Source organism: Poromitra crassiceps, assembly GCF_964638095.1.
Source record: "Poromitra crassiceps genome assembly, chromosome: 1".
NCBI lineage: Eukaryota > Metazoa > Chordata > Actinopteri > Beryciformes > Melamphaidae > Poromitra > Poromitra crassiceps.
In genome coordinates this window covers 88954801-88975506 of record NC_139623.1, presented here as the reverse complement: position 1 = coordinate 88975506, position 20706 = coordinate 88954801, and the positions used below count along the sequence as shown (strand labels likewise).

The window sequence follows — 20706 nt, the reverse complement described above, 5'->3', positions numbered from 1 at the left end:
CCGGCGGAGGCATAAAAAGATAATACTAATGGGTCATGACATTCACGTTAACGTTATAGCCTCTTAACATCTAGCTAAATAGGTTACATCTGGAACCACGCTGAAATGTGAGTGCATTAACGTTAATATTTCTATTAGGTCAAACACACCTTAACGTTACAGTCATGATCAAGTCTAGCATTTCGGTATATTCAGTGTGTGTGAAAAGGATAATGCTATACTCATGCTAGCATTATTAGCACAGATGGTCGTCTGGCTCTGTAAAACATTAGCTGACCACCGACAACTTCATTCACTCACCGAAACACCTTTCTTTGAGGTACGGTTAATACAACCAACTGCATCGCAAGAAGGCATATTTACTTCCCAATATTGACAAAAAGACTGCAACACCACAAATGATGACGGGACCGGCGAGAGGTCAGACAATTAGCCTAATGTTAGCATAGCTACACAGCCGGCTGTGCAGTATGGCCGTCTGTCACTCCACCGGGCCACACCCTTAATTATGCATAACTTTAAACCCTTATCAAATGTAAACAGGTTAGGGTTATAAAAGATATGACCCCCCCACAGGTGTTATGAAAAGGTGACATTAGCTATATAGACCAAAACCGTGTTTGTGTCCAGGCTGTAAATATGTTTAATTACTGTTACAAAGTGGGGCATTTTAACAGGAACAACGGGACTTTGGAGTCCTGCCTCAAGTGGGCATTCGAGGAATTACAGCTTAAACAAAGACTTAACGCATCTTCAGGGGAAAGGGGGTGGGGTTGCACCCCTACTGATTTTTCACTTTCTTCTTCATCTTTGCTTTTTTTCTTCTTTCCTCCTCTGTCCAGGATCGGGTAGCGTTGATATTAGTGTTGTTGTTATTGTTGTTACTGCTGTCGTTGTTGATGCTGGTGTCTCCTCTCTCTCTGTCTCTCTCTCAGGAGGAGCAGGGTGCAGCAGGTCAGTCTGCGGGGACTGACGCTCCCTCCAGGTCTTCAGGAGTAGTGAAGTCCAAGGCCTCCTCCATCATCATCAAGTCCCTCATCACCAGTACGACAAGTCTATACACATTACTGATATTAGGGCTGTCCCCAATGTCATTTCTACATTTAAAGCTTCTACACTGCGGGGTCGCCGCAGCTGGGCGTCCTATCGCCGCAGCTCGGCGGAGGGGGCGTGCAGCTCCTCGGAAATGTGACTCTGCGGCGTCAACTCCTTGTTGTGAGGAATGAGGAAATGCCATTTCCTTATTTAACAGTGCTTGTCCCTCATCTAGCAAAGCCTTCTGCAGGCTCACCGGAATGAGTTTTGAAATGGAGGGACAATAAAATGTCCCCCCCATCGACATGATTGCAAGTTCTTGGTAAACGACACGATAACGTTTTGCACGTGTACCGCAGCCAATGCGCCGAGTTACGTTTGAGTATTCACAGTCTCGCTGTCACCGCTCGTCGGCAGCAAGGCTCCAAGTCGAGGCTGCGCAGAACCTTGTCAGCGCCTTAAGCCAGACAATCCTAAACCCTCTTATTTATTTCTTCTCTCCAAACTTTCCCATCTTCTTCTTCTACATATCTATCACTTTAACTGTCTGTTCTTTTTTTTCTTGCTGCAGGGCAGGAACCCTCTGAAAACCAGCATGTTTGCCGAGTAGGGCAAAAGTATTTTAATTACCTTTTATGGTGTTTGTATGCCCCCCCCTTTAAATAAATAAACTGAAACAGAAGGGTAATCCAATAAGGGCATAAAATAATGATGAAATAAAAATCATGCGGTTTTATAGCAACATTATGCTATGACAGAAAAGGCAATAAATAATGAAAATGACTTTTGCAAAAGATCTGTCTCCGTTCATGTCAATTCATTTTCAGTGAGAGCTGTCCGTGTGGCAGCGCTGATGATGCGTCCATCTCTGTCAGATTCCCGTCCGTTTTGACTTACAGAAAGACAGCCCTGTTGAACTTTTTTCTGGACAGACTGATTCGTCACTGCAAATCAGATTTTTTTTTTTTTTTTATAGCATTGACATTCCAAAACAACCGAACGGACATAATAATAATAATAATAATACATTTATCTTTATATAGCGCTTTTCTAAATACTCAAAGTCGCTTTACAGAAAACACAGAAATAAATACTTTAATTTGGAAACATTCATGAAAGGTGGGGACAGTATGTAGAGTGGAGTGAGGTTAGGAGGAGAAGGCGAGGTTGAAGAGGTGGGTCTTGAGGGCCTGTTTGAAGGATGTTATGGACTGAGATTGACGGATGTGGCTGGGGAGAGTGTTCCAGAGGGTGGGTGCGGCAACTGAGAAGGCCCTGTCGCCCAGGTCCGGAGCTTGGTCCTGGGGATCGTCAAGCAGTTGGTGTCCCCGGACCTGAGGCTGCGGGTAGGGACGTGGCGGGGGAGGAGATCAGAGAGGTAGGGGGGGGCCAGGTTGTTGAGGGCTTTGTAGGTGATGAGTAGAATTTTGTAGTTGATCCGGTATTTGACTGGGAGCCAGTGGAGGTTATGGAGGACGGGAGTGATGTGGTCTCGGCGGCGGGTGGAGGTGAGGAGGCGGGCAGCGGAGTTCTGGACGTATTGGAGTTTGTTGATGATTTTGTGGGGGGAACCGTAGAGGATGCTATTGCAGTAGTCGAGTCTGGATGTGATGAGGGCATGGATGAGAGTTTCAGCAGCGGGGAGGGATAGGGAGGGGCGGAGGCGGGCAATGTTCCGGAGGTGAAAGAAAGCAGTTTTGGTGATATGATTTGCATGGGGGAGGAGGGAGAGGGTGGGATCGAGGATGAGACCAAGGTTGCGGACATGGGCGGAGGGGGTGATGATGGAGCCGTCGATGGTGAGAGAGAAGTTCTGAGCAGAGCGGGTGAGGGACTTGGGGCCAATACATAACATAAAGTTATCGATTAGTAATTCTGTCCATTTTCTAATGGATCAGTGTGGCCACAGCATTCAAATGTTGATTTAAAATTCATACGTTATGAATGAAGCTTCGAACTATTCGATACAGCCCTAATTAGTATTAACTAGACATTTTGCGCGCTCATTTCTAGCGCCATGCTCGCATGCGCAGTTGAGAAATTGTGCACCGCCGCGCGGAACCTCTGGCTGCCTTACTATAGTACTGTAGTGAAATATTAAACTGAGCTAATCATAATATCTGCACAGTTACTAGTCCTTCAGATTTTTTTTTATTGTTATGATATTTTGAAGGATGTAAGCTTCTTTCAGAGGAGAAAAAATATTTGTGAAATATGAAGTGATGAATATATACAGTAGCCCCCTGTTGTCTTCTATCTCTCTGTCTCACAGAGCAGACTCAGACTCAACATGACAGCATGTACAGGTTTGAGCAGAGGGCGGGGCTTACCGACACCGGTTACACGCCGCACAAGGGCCTCACGGCCGAGGAGACGCGCTACCACCAGCGGATGCCTGAATCCATCCAGGTAAGATAGAGCCTGGGCATTCAACCCCTGTCACATAGACCCAATAATCGGACGTCGACCAAAGGCGGAACATTTTGGCCGTTTGAAGCCAGATTTAGAGGAATATCTCATCTTAAATTAACATTAGGATTAGATTACGGTAGTTGTGATGTCATTATTCAGTCTTATGGTCCTTACACATCAAGAGCGATGTGAATATACGGCACGAAATTGCAATGCGAGTTTTGACCCACCTGTCAATCACAGCCACAGATGTGTACACGTCGGAAGCGAATATCTGAAAAATCGACCGTGGTTCGAAAAAATAAACACCGCAATAACGCTGGGCGAAACTTCGCCGTTGGGATGCACGGTTGCATTGACTGATATAGGTTCGGAAAATATTATTGACGTGCGAATTAATCGCACGAAAAAAACGTGCTCGGTGTGTAAGGACCTTTAGTCTGTGAAAGAGCTGTTGCACACCTAAAAAAAACTTTAAATCAGGTGCGTAGGATGGAAAATGAACTAAAAGTAGAGAAAATCCCGCATGACACTGACCTTACTGGTAAACTCTTTATTAGAAGATATATAGGGAAACAACGTTTCGGTGCTAGACCTTCATCAGGTTTTAAAAAGGTTGTTTCCCTATATATCTTCTAATAAAGAGTTTACCAGTAAGGTCAGTGTCATGCGGGATTTTCTCTACTTATTATTCAGTCTTAACCATCAATATTTGCTCCTTTTCTTGCTCACTCCCATGTTACTATCTGCTCTCCCTGCAGGGCTTTCAACAGGGTGATCAACTCTTTTGATCACCAGCCAATATGGCTACCAGATTTTAAAGTTACCAGCCAATTAGAATTTCCACTAGCCAAAATGTTTTTCTTGAAATAAACCAGAATATGAGTACCACTGAATTAATTTAAGCATATAAGTATCAGTAAAAATACTACATAATAAATACTATAAATTGCAGCATTTCACTGACACTCATAAATCGTGTTGATTTAATTGTGTAAAAATGGAGACTTTTATTTATTTAGTCAAGTCAAGTCAAGTCAAATTTTATTTATATAGCACCTTTCATACACAAAGGCAATTCAAGGTGCTTTACAAAAAAATAATCGAAAAAACAAGCAGCAAAGCAATGCACATATAAAAAACACATAAAAAACACAGCCGACAGTTTTAGTTAAAATATATACTCAAATTAACAAACATGAAACATTATTTCTGTTTTAAATAAGTTACAAGGCATTCTTCAGTATTATTATTACATGTACAGTCCATTTGTTGGAAATGTACAGGAAAAAAAAATTAAAAATTACAGGCCGAGAGAGGCAGTAGTTTAGTAGCAGTTAAAAGCAAGAGTAAACATAAAGGTCTTTAGCTTGGATTTAAAAATAGGCAGAGTAGGGGCAGATCTAATGTGTTCAGGGAGTTTGTTCCAGTTATGAGAGGCATAGTGGGAGAACGCGGCTTCACCATGTTTTGATTTGGTCCTCGGGACAATTAGTAGACCTGCTCTCCCTGCAATACCAATGCAATACCAATCCTACCAATTTATTTACATGTAAATTGGTAGGAGGGGAACACTTCAAGTGTGGTTACCAGGTGGAGGTTATTAATGTATCCAAGAGAGGGTGGTCCTCCCTTATTTTTTAGAAGAGATGGGGGATTTTATATAATAATATATATTTTTTTTTATAAAATATCAATCAAATGTTTTTTCTTCGTAAATATGCATGGTATTCTTAAAATGCTTCAACAACAGTGACACCTGTAGGGCACTGATGGAGCGGCATGCAGACAGTCTGTGCCAGTGGGTCTGTCTGTCGTGCCTTCAGGGGTACACTACAATAACATTCCCCTCTTGGGCTGTTCAATTCCTTGGTAATTTATCTCAGGCAAATCTATGATTGGTTGAAAAACACATGCAATTCACAGGGAACAGTGAAACCTAAACCGCCCTCACCAATCACTACCAATCAATTCATTTATTCAACCAAATTGGTTGTTGATTGGATAGTCCACCAAGCAACGCTATTTTTTCATATTAATGTTTCATGCTGCATAGCCTGTCATTTTTCCTAATAAAAACCGCAACCTTAAACTCCCACATTTTTAAACTGAAATTGGCCGTAAATCCATGGCTGACAGCGAGCTCATTTTTAAAGCTAGAGTGGTGATCTTTATACCTGAAAGTAGAAGAAATAAGGAATCGATTGGGACCAAGCATGTCAACCTAGCATGTCGGAAAGGGGGGGTAAATAACGCTCCAAAGTTGGTGAATTGGAATTTAACTAAACAAGTTTGTTGATAGAGGGGAAGCCGCACACGCACACTCTGGTTCCAGATGCAATAAAGTGTAATTTAATGCTATTTGACAACAGTTTCGGCCGTAGCCTTTGTCAAGTCTCATACAAACACAGTGCAAGACAGCCATTATAAAGACAGGTGGGCTGATTGTATGGACAACACCTATCCTGTGAAAGCACACCTGAGTGTGATTACAATGACATCATAGGATCAGTCATGCAGTAATAGACTACATGCACAACTTCTTTACTTCCTGAAATTAGTACAGCTTCTTTATTTCCTGTCCTACACTATTGGATGAACTGATTAATCAGGTGTGCCTGATCATTGTTGTGACTGCAGCACACCTGACATTAATCAGTTCATCCAATAGTGATGACAGGAAATAAAGAAGCTGTACTAATTTCAGGAAGTAGTGGAGTTGTGCATGTAGCCCATAGGCTACATTTTAGACAGTAGATTCATCAAAACATTGATGTCACAGGTAGGCTGTATTCACCCTATTCTCTGGACTTACGTTTCCCATGATTCTCAGCAGTTGCCGGTTGTCGACTTCCTGTTTAAAAAAAATTAACTAGCAAGGACGTGCGCGCCGCTGTCAAAGAGTGGGAACGTTTGGCTTATTTTATCCGAAATGGCTAAAAATAGTAATGTTGTGTGGTTGCATAGCGGCGATATTTTACAAAAACGATGTGAATGTCACTCGTACTGTACGGGCTTATTTTAGCCGAAATTGCTAAAAATAGTATGTGGTTGCATAGCGGCCGATTTTGTTTTGAAGGCTAAACGTCCAAACCGGAACTCTGATTATTTGGTAATTGAACATAGCTTTAGTGGTCTCTCTCTTTCAAGATTCAAGATATTGTCACTCCGTTGTACAATTATGCACGTGTGAAATTATTGTGCTGGGGGCATCATTACAAGACATAGGTAGGTACAAAGTCACAACAATTATTATGATTATTTTTCAGTCTCTTTCGCTATGAATGGTCCTGGGCGGAAACAGGCAACCGGCAGCTGGAAGCAGGGATGGAGGGTGTCATGGAAGCGCCCACGGTCTCAACAGGAAACTCGTGAATACCATAATATATCATGAATCTATGTGAATAAATAGATTTATATAAATAGTAATGACAGCCTAATGCATAGAGATAAATCCTGAAACAAGAAGAAAAAAGAAGAAAAGAGCATACAGTATATAGATATAAGGGTTTGTGGACTACACACAATCTGACCAACTCTAAATTGTGTGTCAGCTGTTTCATCCATCTTATTTTTCTTCAATCTGCATTGAAAATGTGCAAAAATTCACCAGCTTCTCGCAACAGTTGTAGCCTAAACTAGTGGGGTCAAAGTGGGTTCCCAGCAAAACGGGGGGATTATCTATTTTCACTATAATTCCATCCATAAGCAACACAATCTAAGCTAGTGTAGAAGTGAGTAACTAAACTAATAATAACCATAACAGCACAAATAATTGACAAAAATCTCGAAATAAATATACTCTGAGAAATGAAATGAGAAAACGAACAATTATTGATGGTTAAAACTGAACAATGATATCACAACAGTCTAATCCTAATGCTAAATTAAAATAAGATATTCCTCTAAATCTGTCTTCAAACTGCAAAAGAAAGAAAAAAAACGCAAAAAACAAAACAAGGGAGAGTTTCCTCCCTTGGTTTCAAGCTCAGGAGCCGCCACTGTTGGTTACCCTGTGTTAATCCGGGCCTGACTGTATGTAGCTTTATTTTTTATACATAATTTTGAGTGGGGTGCCCCTTTTTCACTCATTGTCATGACCTGGCTCCTAAAGCCATGACAAAAAATGGGAAATACACAGTTTAAGGTGCAAACAGAATGCAATTTATTTAAGAATAATTAAAGTTCTAAGAAAAAAGCAACAAAAACAACAATGGGATGTGTAAGTCAGTTAGTCAGTAGTGTAAGTGAGTGGATGTGTGAGAATGTAAATATGGAGGGGGTGTTGCAAGGGGTGTAAAAGCAACCAAAACGGCCACGCCGAACAAAAGTATAGGTCTGCTGTAAGCAGGGGAGAGCCTCCACTGAATGAGGAGCAGTCAGCTGATTAAGGCCATGTCCACACGGAGACGAGTTAGGTGTATCCGCTAAAGGTTTTTCTCGTATGGACGTTTCGTCCAGATGGAACCAGCATTCTGGGACTATACGTTCTGGGAGAATACGCTAATTTTTTAAACCGGGTCCCAGAGTGAACGAATCTGAAGACGCCACCCTTGCATTTCCGTGTTTACAACCCATACGCATCTTTCCTGAACCGATGACGACATAGCCCCACCTCTCTCTGCCAGCAACGCTAGCTACTGAGCCTCAGGGCTCCACACAGCTGACTCTTCCCATCCACTCCTTCCCTCCCTTCATCGGATATTTCCCAGAAAGCTTAGTGGCGACTACGTTTTTACAAGGACACAAACAAAATCAGGCTAAACGTGTTAGATAGAAATAATATTTATTTTTAATACAACATGCAATTCTGGAATATTTGAATTTTGGACGAAATGAAATTAAATGTAAACCCTGAGTGTAACACACATACTCGGGATGCTCTATATATAGCCCTCGCAAATACAACGTGAATAGTGAAGTGAGAGGTTTGACGACCACATGGTTGCACTGTGATGTCCACTCGTGTCCACTCCAACAAGACTTTAGCTTACTTGACGCCACTTTTTCAATAAAAACACATTTATGCCATGAGTTTATATAATGTATATTTATGTTGCATCATTTAGCCTGTGCTGTGATGTGCAGGAGCGGCCAATACGCTGGGATGTGTTTGCAACATATGTCTAAAGATCATGGAAGTGGATGATATCAGGAACGTTACCGATAGTTAACGCTCTATATTGTAGGCTACAGGGAGACATCAGCCCTGCTGAACAGCTCTGCATTTGCCTGTATAGGTTTAATCATTTTATTCATCGACATGGCAAACCTCCCCGCAAAGCCAAGGGTAGCTGCTCGCTACAGTGAGATACACATTATAGACTGTGCGCCCCTAGTGGTTGAATGCCATTATTGACGAGATTGTCTTATTCTCTGCTTTTGGTGTACTTGTGGCAGCGTTACAGCGCCACTTACCGGCCTGGCATATATACTACAGCGGTTTCAGTGGTATTCAGTGGTTTCATGTGGATACACACATTTCTTGAAACGTTTCCGTGTTTATGGAAAACCTTTCTTAAACGGAAAAAAAAAAGATCGGTTCCGTCTCCGTGGACATGGCCTAAGAAGCCTCTGGGGCACTGGCCAGGTGCTCCCAGTTGGCTTGATTGCTCCTCCTGCCTGGACCTGAGGGAGAACATACAGAGGGAAACAGACAAACATACACACAGGCCCAGACAGCACATAGAGGGCCGTCACACTCATGCACCTGCCCCCCAAAATGTCTGTGCACGTCACTGCATCTCAGCTCTTTCCTTGGCTGCAGCTCACTTTCCTGGTGCTGCTCAACGGAGGTCAGCGGCGACTATCACGACTATCCTTCAGAGGCTGCAAGTGGCATATAATGATGCTCTGAGAATACTGCTAAAAAGGCCCAGGTGGACTAGTGTGAGTGAGATGTTTGTGAGTGCTGGAGTGAACACACTGCAAGCTGTCTTGAGAAATGTAATGTACAGGTTTATCTGTTGGTTAAATGATTCTGAAAATCAACTTGTTGTGGTGCTGGTGAACATTGCGTACAGTGCCACACACTGCACATCTCAGCTTTGGGAGCACTGGTATAGGTGTCTTTTAAAATGAGTCACTAGACTATTTTTATTTTGTGTTTTCTTTTAATCTTTTCTGTATTGTGTGTATTTGACTGTATTTTTGTATGGACCTTGAGTCTGCAATAAAGTCTATCTATCAAGAGGAAGAAAAACTACTCGCCAGATTTTCATGAAGCCTCATGGAAGCGTTATTATGGAATTAGATTTGGGCAGACCACACCCTGCGCCCGCCTACGCAGCAGTCAAGTGCCGGGATTGGCCAGGAGCGAGCCTTTTGTTGTTGCCTTTTCTCAGCTCGAATCTCCCACACCACAAACACTCTGCGCCCAACCCAGCGATTTCATTAACCAACCGAATTACTCTTGATAGCGGACATTGAAATAAATTATGGTCACGCTAATGTGGCTTCATTGGATCAATACCACTCGACCATGCAACCAATATTAGTCTTTTATTTATTTTTGTAATTATGCTACCCAACTTGTACCCAGAAATCGGATTTGTGCAATGATGATCCCCACACTTGTCAAAAATAAATACTCCTGACAAATCCCGCCGCAAGACCGCTAGGCGGGCGCAGGGCGTGGTCTGCTCAAATCCACGGTGGGTTCCATAATAACGCCTCATGGAAGCGTGTAGCCAAGGAAGAGCCCGTTTTGGAGCGGATTCAACTCAAGCCTCACGAACAAGCAATTGGCCTTAAATGGCGGAGGTTTGCTCGTGTGAGCAAACAAGTTGTTACACAGCGCTCCCAGGGGGGTGTGAAAAGTCACCAAATTGGCAGCACTGCTTTGGAAAGTTGCGGTCTCGCACAAAATGTATGATTAGGACTAGGAGGATTGTTTTTGCAGCCTGCTTCAAACAGATATCTGTCTCTTGCTCTTGCTCTCTCTGCCTGTCTCCAGAGGGAGGGAGCGAGCGAGAGCACACCCGTAACTGTGAATTCTCTCTTCTCATCCTCTCTCGCAATGCCTCGACCAAAAACAACAACAAAACATCTGTGGCTAGCAGCGGCGTTGCGCCACTCCAGAATGTATATATGTACCGTAAATTCCGGACTATAAGCCGCACCTTTTTTCCCGTTTTTTGGCCTTTTTTGGCCCCTGCGGCTTATATAACGGTGCGGCTTATCTATGGATTTAAAAAAAAAAAAAAAAAAAAAAAAATCTCTCTTTTTTAGCACTCTTTCTAACTATAAATCCACTTCTGTTTTAATTTCCTCTCTTGCCCTCTTTTCACCACACTGTATGACACTGTGTGCACTGTAAAAAACAACACAGGTGGTGTTGTGTTATGTTGTTTTGTTGAAATGTTAATAAATGGGAGCTTCCTCAAACAGCCATCTCTTTCCCGACAATCCCCTCTGTGCATGAACCCTTACATATGGTAATTAAACATTAAAACACAATAAAAAAAAAAAAAATAATACCATTAAAACACCCGCGGCTTATAGTCCGGTGCGGCTTATATAAGAAAAAAATAGTCAACTTTGCAGGTGCGGCTTATACACCGGTGCGGCTTATAGTCCGGAATTTACGGTATATATCAGACATATTCTGGATTAGAAGTCGCTATATTGTGTTCCTTGACCTATGAAAAGCATTTGATACTGTCAATCATAATATCCTGCTGCATAAACTGCTTAACTTCAATTTTTCCATAGAGCTCCTCAACCTTATCAAATCCTACCTCTCATCCCGCTCCCAACTGTTTTTTTTGCTCATTTTTACTCATGGTAAATCTGCAGAAGAGGTCGCAACTAAGCTTACAGATGCTATGGTGAAGGTCACAGCTGGCTCAATCAATCCTGTCTTCAATTGAATATATCCAAAACTGTCTGTATGTTCTTCTCCAAAGGTCACAGTGCTGACATTAGGCAAGACATTCATATTTCAGGAGAGAAACTACAAGTTGTCCAGGTTTACAAATACCTAGGCATACATATAGATTCAAACCTCTGTTTCAAAACCCACATAAAACAAATCTGCAATAAAGTAAAATTCTGTCTGTCAAACTTCAGATTTACCAGAAACTCCCATCAACTGAGGCAGCCAAGTTATTCTTCCACTCAATGATCATCTCTCACATCACATACTGTCTGATAAGCTGGTCCAATACACACTCCACTGTCTTAAAACCACTGGAATCATTATACAAACAAGCACTCAAAGTTTTGGAAAGAAACCTTTCAGTTATCATCATTGCTACATCCCAAACAAATACAATCTGTTCAGTTGGGAAAATCTCATCAAATTCAAAAATGTCTGCCTAGTCTATAAGATCATGCACGGTTTAGCTCCTCCTCCCCTGTCTGCTTTCATCATCTCAAAATCCACCTCAACCAGAGCCACTAGAGGCGCAACCAGAGGGGACTGTACAATCCCACTCAGGAAATCTGCTTTTAGCCCGGCTGTATTCTTCTTCATATCTTCTCACCAATGGAATTCAATACCACAATCAGTCAGAGAATCTCCATCCTTCTGCTCATTCAAATACAACGCTAAGAAATGGCTAACTAATAACCAAACATGTCAACATTGTCTGCTGTTCAACCACCTTCATAGCTCCTCACTTACCCATTTCCATACCTTGTCTATCCTGTCCGTTTATGATACCTATGTGGGTTTTATTGTTTTTATCCTGTTTCACCTGTACTGTATGTAGGCTTCCTTCTTTTTCCTAACAATGGTGTTTTTTGTTGCTGCTGTTTTTGTTTTGTTTTTGTTGTTTTTTTTGTCTTTTGTCTTTTGCTTTTGTTTTTAACTATTGCAAGTTTTTCTTTCTAGGATGCCAATCAACACCAGGCAAAGGGGCTGCCGACGAAAATTAGCCTTCTGGCTAACTCGGGTATATTTACATGACTGATTGTCAAATGTTGATTAATGTACACTGTCCCTTCACAATAAATTGATTGATTGATAGGAAACCTTTTAGGTGAGTTAAATGGTCAGCAAACTCTGCTTTGTTTCATGTATCCGGTTTGTATATCCACAGTCCTAGGTCTCACGCAGGCGCAGAATGTACGTGCTAGTTGCCCATCGGCTGTAGTCTTTGCTTATTTTTATTTTATTTATTTTTTTGCATTTAATGCTTTATTTGACAGATAGATAGTCAGAAAGTAATGGGAGAGAGAGAGGGGAGGACATGCAACAATGCAGGCCGGATTCGAACCTGGGTCGCTGTGATAAGGACTGTGCCATTATGGTACGAGCTCTACTCGGTGAGCCAGCAGGACACCCTGCAGTTAGCCTTCATTGGTCCTTTGAAGTTGGGTTGGTGTGTTCCAGCCTTAAGAGAGCACAACGCATTACATCATTTTGAATCGCATCTGAACAGTCCCATTGAAATGCCACAGCCATTGAAACCAGTCGGACTGAAGGCTTTGTTGTTGTTGTTGTTGTTTAGAAGCTGCAAATCCAGAGCATGGAGGAGGCCAGAGAGGAGCGACACAGCTCCTCTGCGCAGTCCACTCCCTCCAGCACACCCCACAGCTCCCCCAAACAGCAGCGCAGGTACTGCAATGCTTACTTGTTTTCACTTTTAATCCTGTTTTATTTTGCTTTTGGTTTTTAAAACATTGGGAGATATTCTGAATATCTCTCATATCTAGGGATGGGTACCGAGTACCAGTATTAATTGGTACCCGTTCCGGATTGGTCGGTACCAGGAGTATCAATAAGGTCCTGGACGTTCGGTGCTGCTATCGGTGGCAGACCATGTGAGTGGAGTGGAGCGTGGAGCGGAGTGGGGGGATTTTGGCTTGAGCGGTGAGCGGGGACCAGAGTGGTACCGGAGTGAAAGTTGGAGCAGCACCGATCACCCGCTCAATCCCTCTCCAGTTTCGATCACAACATGTTCAAACGAGAATGCATCGGTGCGTGGCCGTGTGCATGCCCACTATTTTCTTGCCAGCTGCTGTGAGACAAGAAGGAAGAGACTCATGCCATGGACCCTGACTGAAGACAGACGGAACGTTTATTTATTCATGTAATAAAAACATGTTCAATAATAGCCTGAGGAGTCTGAGTCAGACTCCTGGTAAATCTATTAGCTATAGCCACGTTAGCAAGCAAGCTAACGTTATCCAATAGAAAGCCAAAACCACAATATCACAGCACCTAATACAACAAGCTAATGTAAAATGAACCGAAAACACAGCCCCAACTCTACAGTCCCCCCACCCCCCCCATCCCCGACGTTGGTCACATCGTTGCTGTTTGGCCAGATGGGCTTTTCTTTACTGGACTCTGTGTCGGTTGTTTGCCAATCTGGGAATCCATCGGTTAAACAACCGATGGATTCGGGCCTCTGGGGGCAGCCTCGTTTCAATGTGGTGCAACAGGAACTCAAGAGGCGCGGTCGGCAGAGGAAGAAAATCCCTTTCCGCTCCCTGCAAGCTCTGCCATTGGCTCCAACCTCGGTTCTGCCCATTAATGCATTTCTTTTCCGCTCCTTGCGTGTCGCTCTCAAATCCGTCCGTTGCTATGAAACAACAATAACAACTCTAGCTCGTTGCTAGTAGCAAGTAGCAACTTGCTATACGCTGAAAATGGTCAGTTTTGACTACACACCGGTCACGTTCACTTCATTTTGATCGGGTGAAGCGCAGCATGCATGCAAGTGCTGTTACACCCCTTGGGCCTTTAAGCCTCCGTACATTTCACGCAGACCACGAAAAAGGGAGAAACACTGGTGTATAAAGTCTGTATGCAGTCTGGTCTGTAATGTTATGTAATGTGTGTGCGTGTGCGTGTGTAGGAGCTGGTTGAACAGTACAGGCTCAGACCTGAGTGTTGGCTCTAACAGCAGTGTGGACCTGGGAGGAGATGCAGCAGCAGGAGTTCCAGGAGCAGGAGTACCAGGACCAGCAGGGGTACCAGGAGCAGGTGGAGGAGGAGGTGCGGTGGAGCGCTGGGGCGTGTTCGGCCCACGGCCACTTGTCCACACGTCCACCTCTGACCTGGGATCAGAACACACAGCAGGTAAACACCTCTGACCTGGGATCAGACCACACAGCAGGTAAACACCTCTGACCTGGGATCAGATCACACAGCAGGTAAACACCTCTGACCTGGAATCAGACCACACAGCAGGTAAACACCTCTGACCTGGGATCAGACCACACAGCAGGTAAACACCTCTGACCTGGGATCAGACCACACAGCAGGTAAACACCTCTGACCTGGGATCAGACCACACAGCAGGTAAACACCTCTGACCTGCGATCAGACCACACAGCAGGTAAACACCTCTGACCTGGGATCAGACCACACAGCAGGTAAACACCTCTGACCTATACTATGTGCTGTAGTTAGGTCGGATCGAGGTCAGATCATGTTCCCACCACATCTATTTGGAATTAAAGTGCTAAGAGTTTAATTGTAGGCAATGGAGAACATGACACTACTTTGGAAAGTCGTTACAGTTGGAGCATGTCTAAGATCATTCGGAAGTTTGTTCCAGTTGTATGCGGCATAGTCACTGAATGCTACCTCACCATGTTTTGTTCTGACTATTCTTGCTTAATGGTTCATAGTCCAGAACCAGCTGACCTAAGTATTCTCAATGTTCTGGTGGGTAGAGTTCTCATTTTCAGCCCGAGCCCGATGCGACCCGACCCAGCCCGACAGGCTCGGCCTGACAATTTATGCTAAAGGGTTGGGCTGGGTCAGGCTCGGGCTGTGCAAAAAAAGAAAAGAAAAAAGTATGTATTTACAGTAGGCTAGATTGATACTCTCTTTACTGTTCTCAGTTACAGCCTGAGACTGACGGAATCCGACCTGGCCCGACGGGCCAGGTCGGATTGTTAATTGGTCGGTTCGGGCCGACTTCAATTTACTAGGGTCGGGTCGGATTTGAATTTTCAGGCCCGTGGAGAACTCTACTGGTGGGCTCTTTCCAGTGTTAACATTGACGTGCAGCTTTAAAAAGTGACCGACCTTCAGACTAGCGGTAAACAGAGCAGACTAGCGGTAAACACAGAGCAAACACACACTCCTGCTAACAGCCTTTAGATTTCCTCCTGTGGGGACGCTTCACTCTGACTGGGAGAGTTAAAATCACTAGGCATCTCGCTCACTACGCGCGCTCGATGCGTACAGCGGGCGAGCCCGCGAGCTAGTGTAAACCATATAGAAACCCCTTTACCCGAAATGAAACGTCCAGGGATTGTGTCTTTAACTCAAAAAAACAACCAGCTAATGTTATTAAAGAGCGTGGTGCAGGTAATTTTTTTTATTATTATTTACAGTTAGGACTCAAGATTCTTATGAAAATACCCCCAACAAACAAAAACAAAATTAAAACATGCCCCCAGGGCAGAAATATGGAGAAAAAGGTGGCATTATAATGCACATGTTCAAAAAAATGCCATCTGTGCAGATAACACCTGTGACGACACTTGGGCTACTGTACTTACTATAATAATAATAATATAGAGTCAATGTGTACAGCAGAAAACTTTCCAAAACACCAGATAATAATTGTACGATAATTTACCACCAAAACCAATAGCATTTTGACCCTCTGTCTGGTACGATAGTTTGACGGCATTGATGGGAGAAAAAGAAAACTCTGCTCATTTCCCCCCCAAAGGAAACTGTTTACTTTCTGTTTAGTTTGCGCTCTATCTATGGTTAATATGGCACTTTATAGTTTCAGTAGTCAAACGTAACTACTAGTTGACCCCCAATATGCAATCGGTTTTTCAAAATAACGCCTATTTGCAAAGATAATTTTGACCATCTCAGCTCGTGTAAGCCGGCTGCAGAATGGTCTGAGGCGGATAACTTTATCGTCGGAGACGGACACAAGTGGCACTCGCTGGAGCTCAAGAGGAGAGCAGTTTCAGCTACAGAGGGGAGGAGTTTCAGCTACAGAGGGGAGGAGTTTTAGCTGCAGAGGGGAGGAGTTTCAGCTGCAGAGTGGAGGTGTTGTACTGTAGTGAGCGGCCTCTCGACGGGCGGACAGACCGGGACAGACGGTCGGCCTACGGAGGTAATGTTCAGAGGGAAAATTTATAGATTATTGTGTATTAAAATCGTCATAGGTGTTATTGCTAGATTTGAGGGTTTTTATCTGCTTCACAAAAAACAGTCTAGATGCAGCTATGTGTGGGGCCTGGGGGGAAATAAAAAAACAAGAGAATCCTAATTGCTACATAAAAGTCCCACATATGAATGAAAAGTGGTGTCTAACCGGCATCATGCTCTTTAAGCTAACTGGGAGCTAAGTCCCACTATAAACCAAACAGGGACTTTGGAGTTGAGCTATATGCAGCTGTTAGACAGCCATGATCTGTTAAAGAAAACAAACACGCACATTACATAAAAAAACATCAATCAAATCACATAGTGTATTTTCTTAAATCTGGTGACAGCATTTTTCAGTAAAAAGTGAAAGACAGATATGATGGTTTCTAGTGGGACTTTCCATGCCTGCCCCATTCACTTCATAGAACTGGCCCCAATGCAAAATCTGAACACATCAGTAACATGACAATAAAGTCTAAATTACTGTGTCTTCTGTCATTGTGTTTGATCTGCACATTAAGCAGCCATAGGCGTTTGGTTCTATAAAAGGCTTTATTTTTTGACTATAATTGAGTCATACACTTTACTAAAACAATTATATCAGAAGTTTTCTTTGTTTTGTGTCCGCAGTAGTGATGTCAGTTAGATTTGGTTAGGTAAGATGGAATATTAAATGATCCATCTTTGCTCACGACATCTGCCTTTTGTCTTCTTCTTTTTTTACCCCAGGTGTGCATAAAATACAGGTTTTAAATACAAAAATGTGAAATAATTATCGGTTTATCGTATTTGTTATCAGCCAGGAGAAGCAGATATTTATCGGTCATCGTATCGGCTGAAAAATTCCATATTGTGCATCCCTAGTCTCAGTTTGAGCGTGTTTTACAGTTCCTTCACACTGTTTCTGCCCTGTCTTTCCCAGCGGGCTTTGCACTGCAGGCGTACCTTGGCGCCCAGAAACCAACCCCCATGGAGGTGATGAAGGCCCAGGCCACGCGATTGGCCGACGACCCCACCGCTCAGAAGCTAGCCCCTCCCCAGATGGAGATTCCCACGGTGGAGGGCCGGAGACAGGCAAGAAGCCACAAGCTGAAGCCCAGAGACATGAACATCCTCACCCCCTCCAGCTTCTAGACACATCTCACCACCCCGCTCCAACAAGAGCAACTCCAACAGTCACATGGTCCCAGTAGTTTCTCCCAGGCACTGCAGACAGCATAGCCTGGTTTATCGTCAATTTTACTCTAAATGGGGCCATTACTTACAAAATTAACGTCAGTGTATTGAAGAAAACTTGAAACTAGCCATTGAGACCATAAACTCATTAGGGAAGTGTTTACTCAAGTGAGACTATTGACTTCCATACAACCGGACTTCTTTTTGCAGCCATAGACTGTACAACAAAATGGGTGAGGAGTTTTATAAAAATCCACACACCCCATATGCTATAGTTGTTATGAATGGGGAAAATAGCTACAGTATAGAGATCAAAACTGTTTTTTTTTGTACCAGGCTGTAAACATGTTTACTTCTGCTGAAAAGTCGGGCATTTTAACATGGGGTCTATGGGGAAAGGCTTGGCCTTAATACAGTTTTATTGGTTTGAAGCGGTTTGTAGCCTGACAACAGCCCACAGCAGCTCCACGCTTTTCTATCCAATTGTTGAATTTCTCCAGACCTCAGTTTGTTTGACACAGAGGTGTGGCTACGCAATATTAACCTTTGGCTAACTCTTAGCCATGGGTTAGCATAGCATTAGCACAGGCTCACTCTGAAGTGAGGTACCTGATCTGACCCTGGGTGCAGCACGGCTCATGAGGAGACAACCTGAACTTAAATCAGCAGAGGGTGGAGTTGATAATCCTGGTTTAACAGCACGAGTGCAGTGTCCATTCAAAACGTTCCTGTCCGGAATGGCAGATCTCTGCTTGCAGCTTTCTCGAGAACCACTCATCCAAACAACTTCACTGCCTTCGCCCTTGTTTGTTTCTCCTGTGTGCGCTCGTTCAGGAAGTTTGACTGAGCAGAGCACTCCAACAGTTCTTGAGACATGCGATAAACACAAACACAAAGACACAGATTCCTGGAATTAGTAGATCGATGCCGTGTAATAGCACTTTAACCCCCCCCCCCAACACACACACACACACACACACACAGATCCAGTCCTGTAGGAAAGTGTGTTTAATGTGAAACATGATTTGTATATGTTTCCGATGTGTGTATGTTTGTTTTGGATGCCGCTCCTCATTGTTGCACTAATAATCGCTTTCGACCGCATAGTATCGCCTCTACTCAACACTACTCTCTTTTGACTACATTGTAGTACAATGTGCCCACCCCCCCACAACTGGTTGTCGTAGTGATGCCCAGAGCCATTGAAGAGAGAGTCGTGCCAACGTAAGTCCAAAATGCTCGATCATCACGTAACTCAGACGGCTATGAGCTCCATTCTAGCTAGTTCCAAAGATAGTTCAAGGAAGTACGTGGTGGGGGGCGCTGGGCCGTTTTTATATGCACAAATAATGCCGATAATATACAATTTGATTCTTTAAACGTCTTACCCCTTTCAAAGTACATCACAAATGGTCCATTCTATTAAAGCCCCTACATGGAACTTTTAACTGGTTAGGAAATACTGATGCCTCTGTATGAGCTACATCAGCAAAAGTGAGAAGATTGGCTATTTCTATATAGTTCTTCTAAATGCCTGCTGTGCTCCAGGCCGGGGCAGTGGGAGGAGGCTCAGAGTTCAGGCTGAACCTTTGATTTTTCTCAAAAACAACTGAAGACTGTTGTCTGTTGAGCTAAGTAAGAAGACAGGTTTTATTTCACAAGAGGGGCAGCAAGACAAAATACTGCTGGAAATCAGGAGAGTTTCGGAAATCCTACACCCACGAGGGTAAGCTAACCTGGTAGCTAATGTTGCCATAATGTGTGCGCAAGATTCTCTGACAAATCAGTAGTCTGCAGTGTTTTCTCATCACCTTTTGGTATTGCCTCAGCTCGCTTGGTACTAAAAAAAAAACTCAGTTCACCACGGCGCGGTTCTTGCTCAGTGGAAAACCTAAAAAGTCGAGGCGAGATGAGCCGGTATCATGCAGTCGAAAAGCGGCTTATGTCTGTCTGTCTCAATATTTGTGTCAGTAGCAAAATCCACTCACTGCCTTGATCTTATCTCCACTAGTGAAGGAAGTATTTAGTTTTATCTCCTTATTTGATATAATATTTGTGTTTATCTGTAACACTGAACCAACTACTAACTGTACACCTCTGTGACAGACTGACTACCCAGAATCCTTCGGTGCCACTTGAAGTCACAGCAGTAAAAGATTTGTTAAACCTTAAATGTTAATTTAAATGTTTATTTTGTATTTCATCTAGTGCAAAGCCCGTCTGTACAGCAAACTAGCTCTAGATTTAAATTCCCCAGGCTGTGGCTAGTAGATTTCAGACTGGGCTAGTGCAAAATGGCTGTCACTAGCTAGTGTGTGAATGAACACTAATAGAGACAGTATTGAGGGGATGTCGGGATAGTTCCAGTGTGGATTTAAAAATGAAACGTTCCTCTCTGTGTCAGTCATGGTTTCTGCATCCTGTTTGTCTTTAAACAAAGGGGCATTTCACTCAGCAGGCTGGGAAGGCTAACTAGTAACTTACTAGTTACTAGTAACTAGTAGACAGGAGAATCTGAAGAAATCCTTTCATATGATGAGAATCAACCGGACAAAAATATTGAAGAAAACATTTTAAAAAAAGTTTGCGCTCAGGAAGTTTTGGGAAGTTGGATGGCTCCTGCTCGCTGGAACGTTCCACTCGTTACCTTTTTATTAATGTTTTGTTCAATTGTTTAGATGTTTACTATCTGTTACTGCAGCAAAAGCTGTTGTTCACTTGACAATATAAGTGCGGGTCGGGGGGACACGCACATTTACCATATGGTTGTAAAGACTTGAAAACCAGGCTGCATGTGACTGCAAAAGACTCTGCTCACACACTGAGACCCCGAGCGGTTTAAGATTTTTTGGAGCGCTTATATGGCTAAATCAAAAGTCTAATTAAAGGGAATTAGATTCCACTTCAATACATGTACCAATTCACCAATGAGAATTCAGTGTTTATTCACTCCATGCTGGTGGAAGGTCAGGTGAAGTTTTTCAAGGAGTTTTCCAGGGAAA

At 43.2% G+C, this 20706-nt stretch overlaps 1 protein-coding gene across 1 annotated transcript in view; it reads left to right on the top strand.

The window, feature by feature from the left end:
• LOC310778809 (putative monooxygenase p33MONOX) overlaps window positions 1-17662 on the top strand; it is a gene marked incomplete at its 3' end in the record, with an annotated part of 35051 nt that extends 17389 nt beyond the window's left edge. The window contains exons 4-8 of the mRNA XM_083639254.1: window positions 936-1044; window positions 3308-3444; window positions 12903-13009; window positions 14256-14479; window positions 17451-17662. Of these exons, the coding sequence (XP_083495380.1) occupies window positions 936-1044; window positions 3308-3444; window positions 12903-13009; window positions 14256-14479; window positions 17451-17662 (789 nt within the window). The remainder of the gene's footprint in view (window positions 1-935; window positions 1045-3307; window positions 3445-12902; window positions 13010-14255; window positions 14480-17450) is intronic.
• Window positions 17663-20706: the final 3044 nt, after the last annotated feature.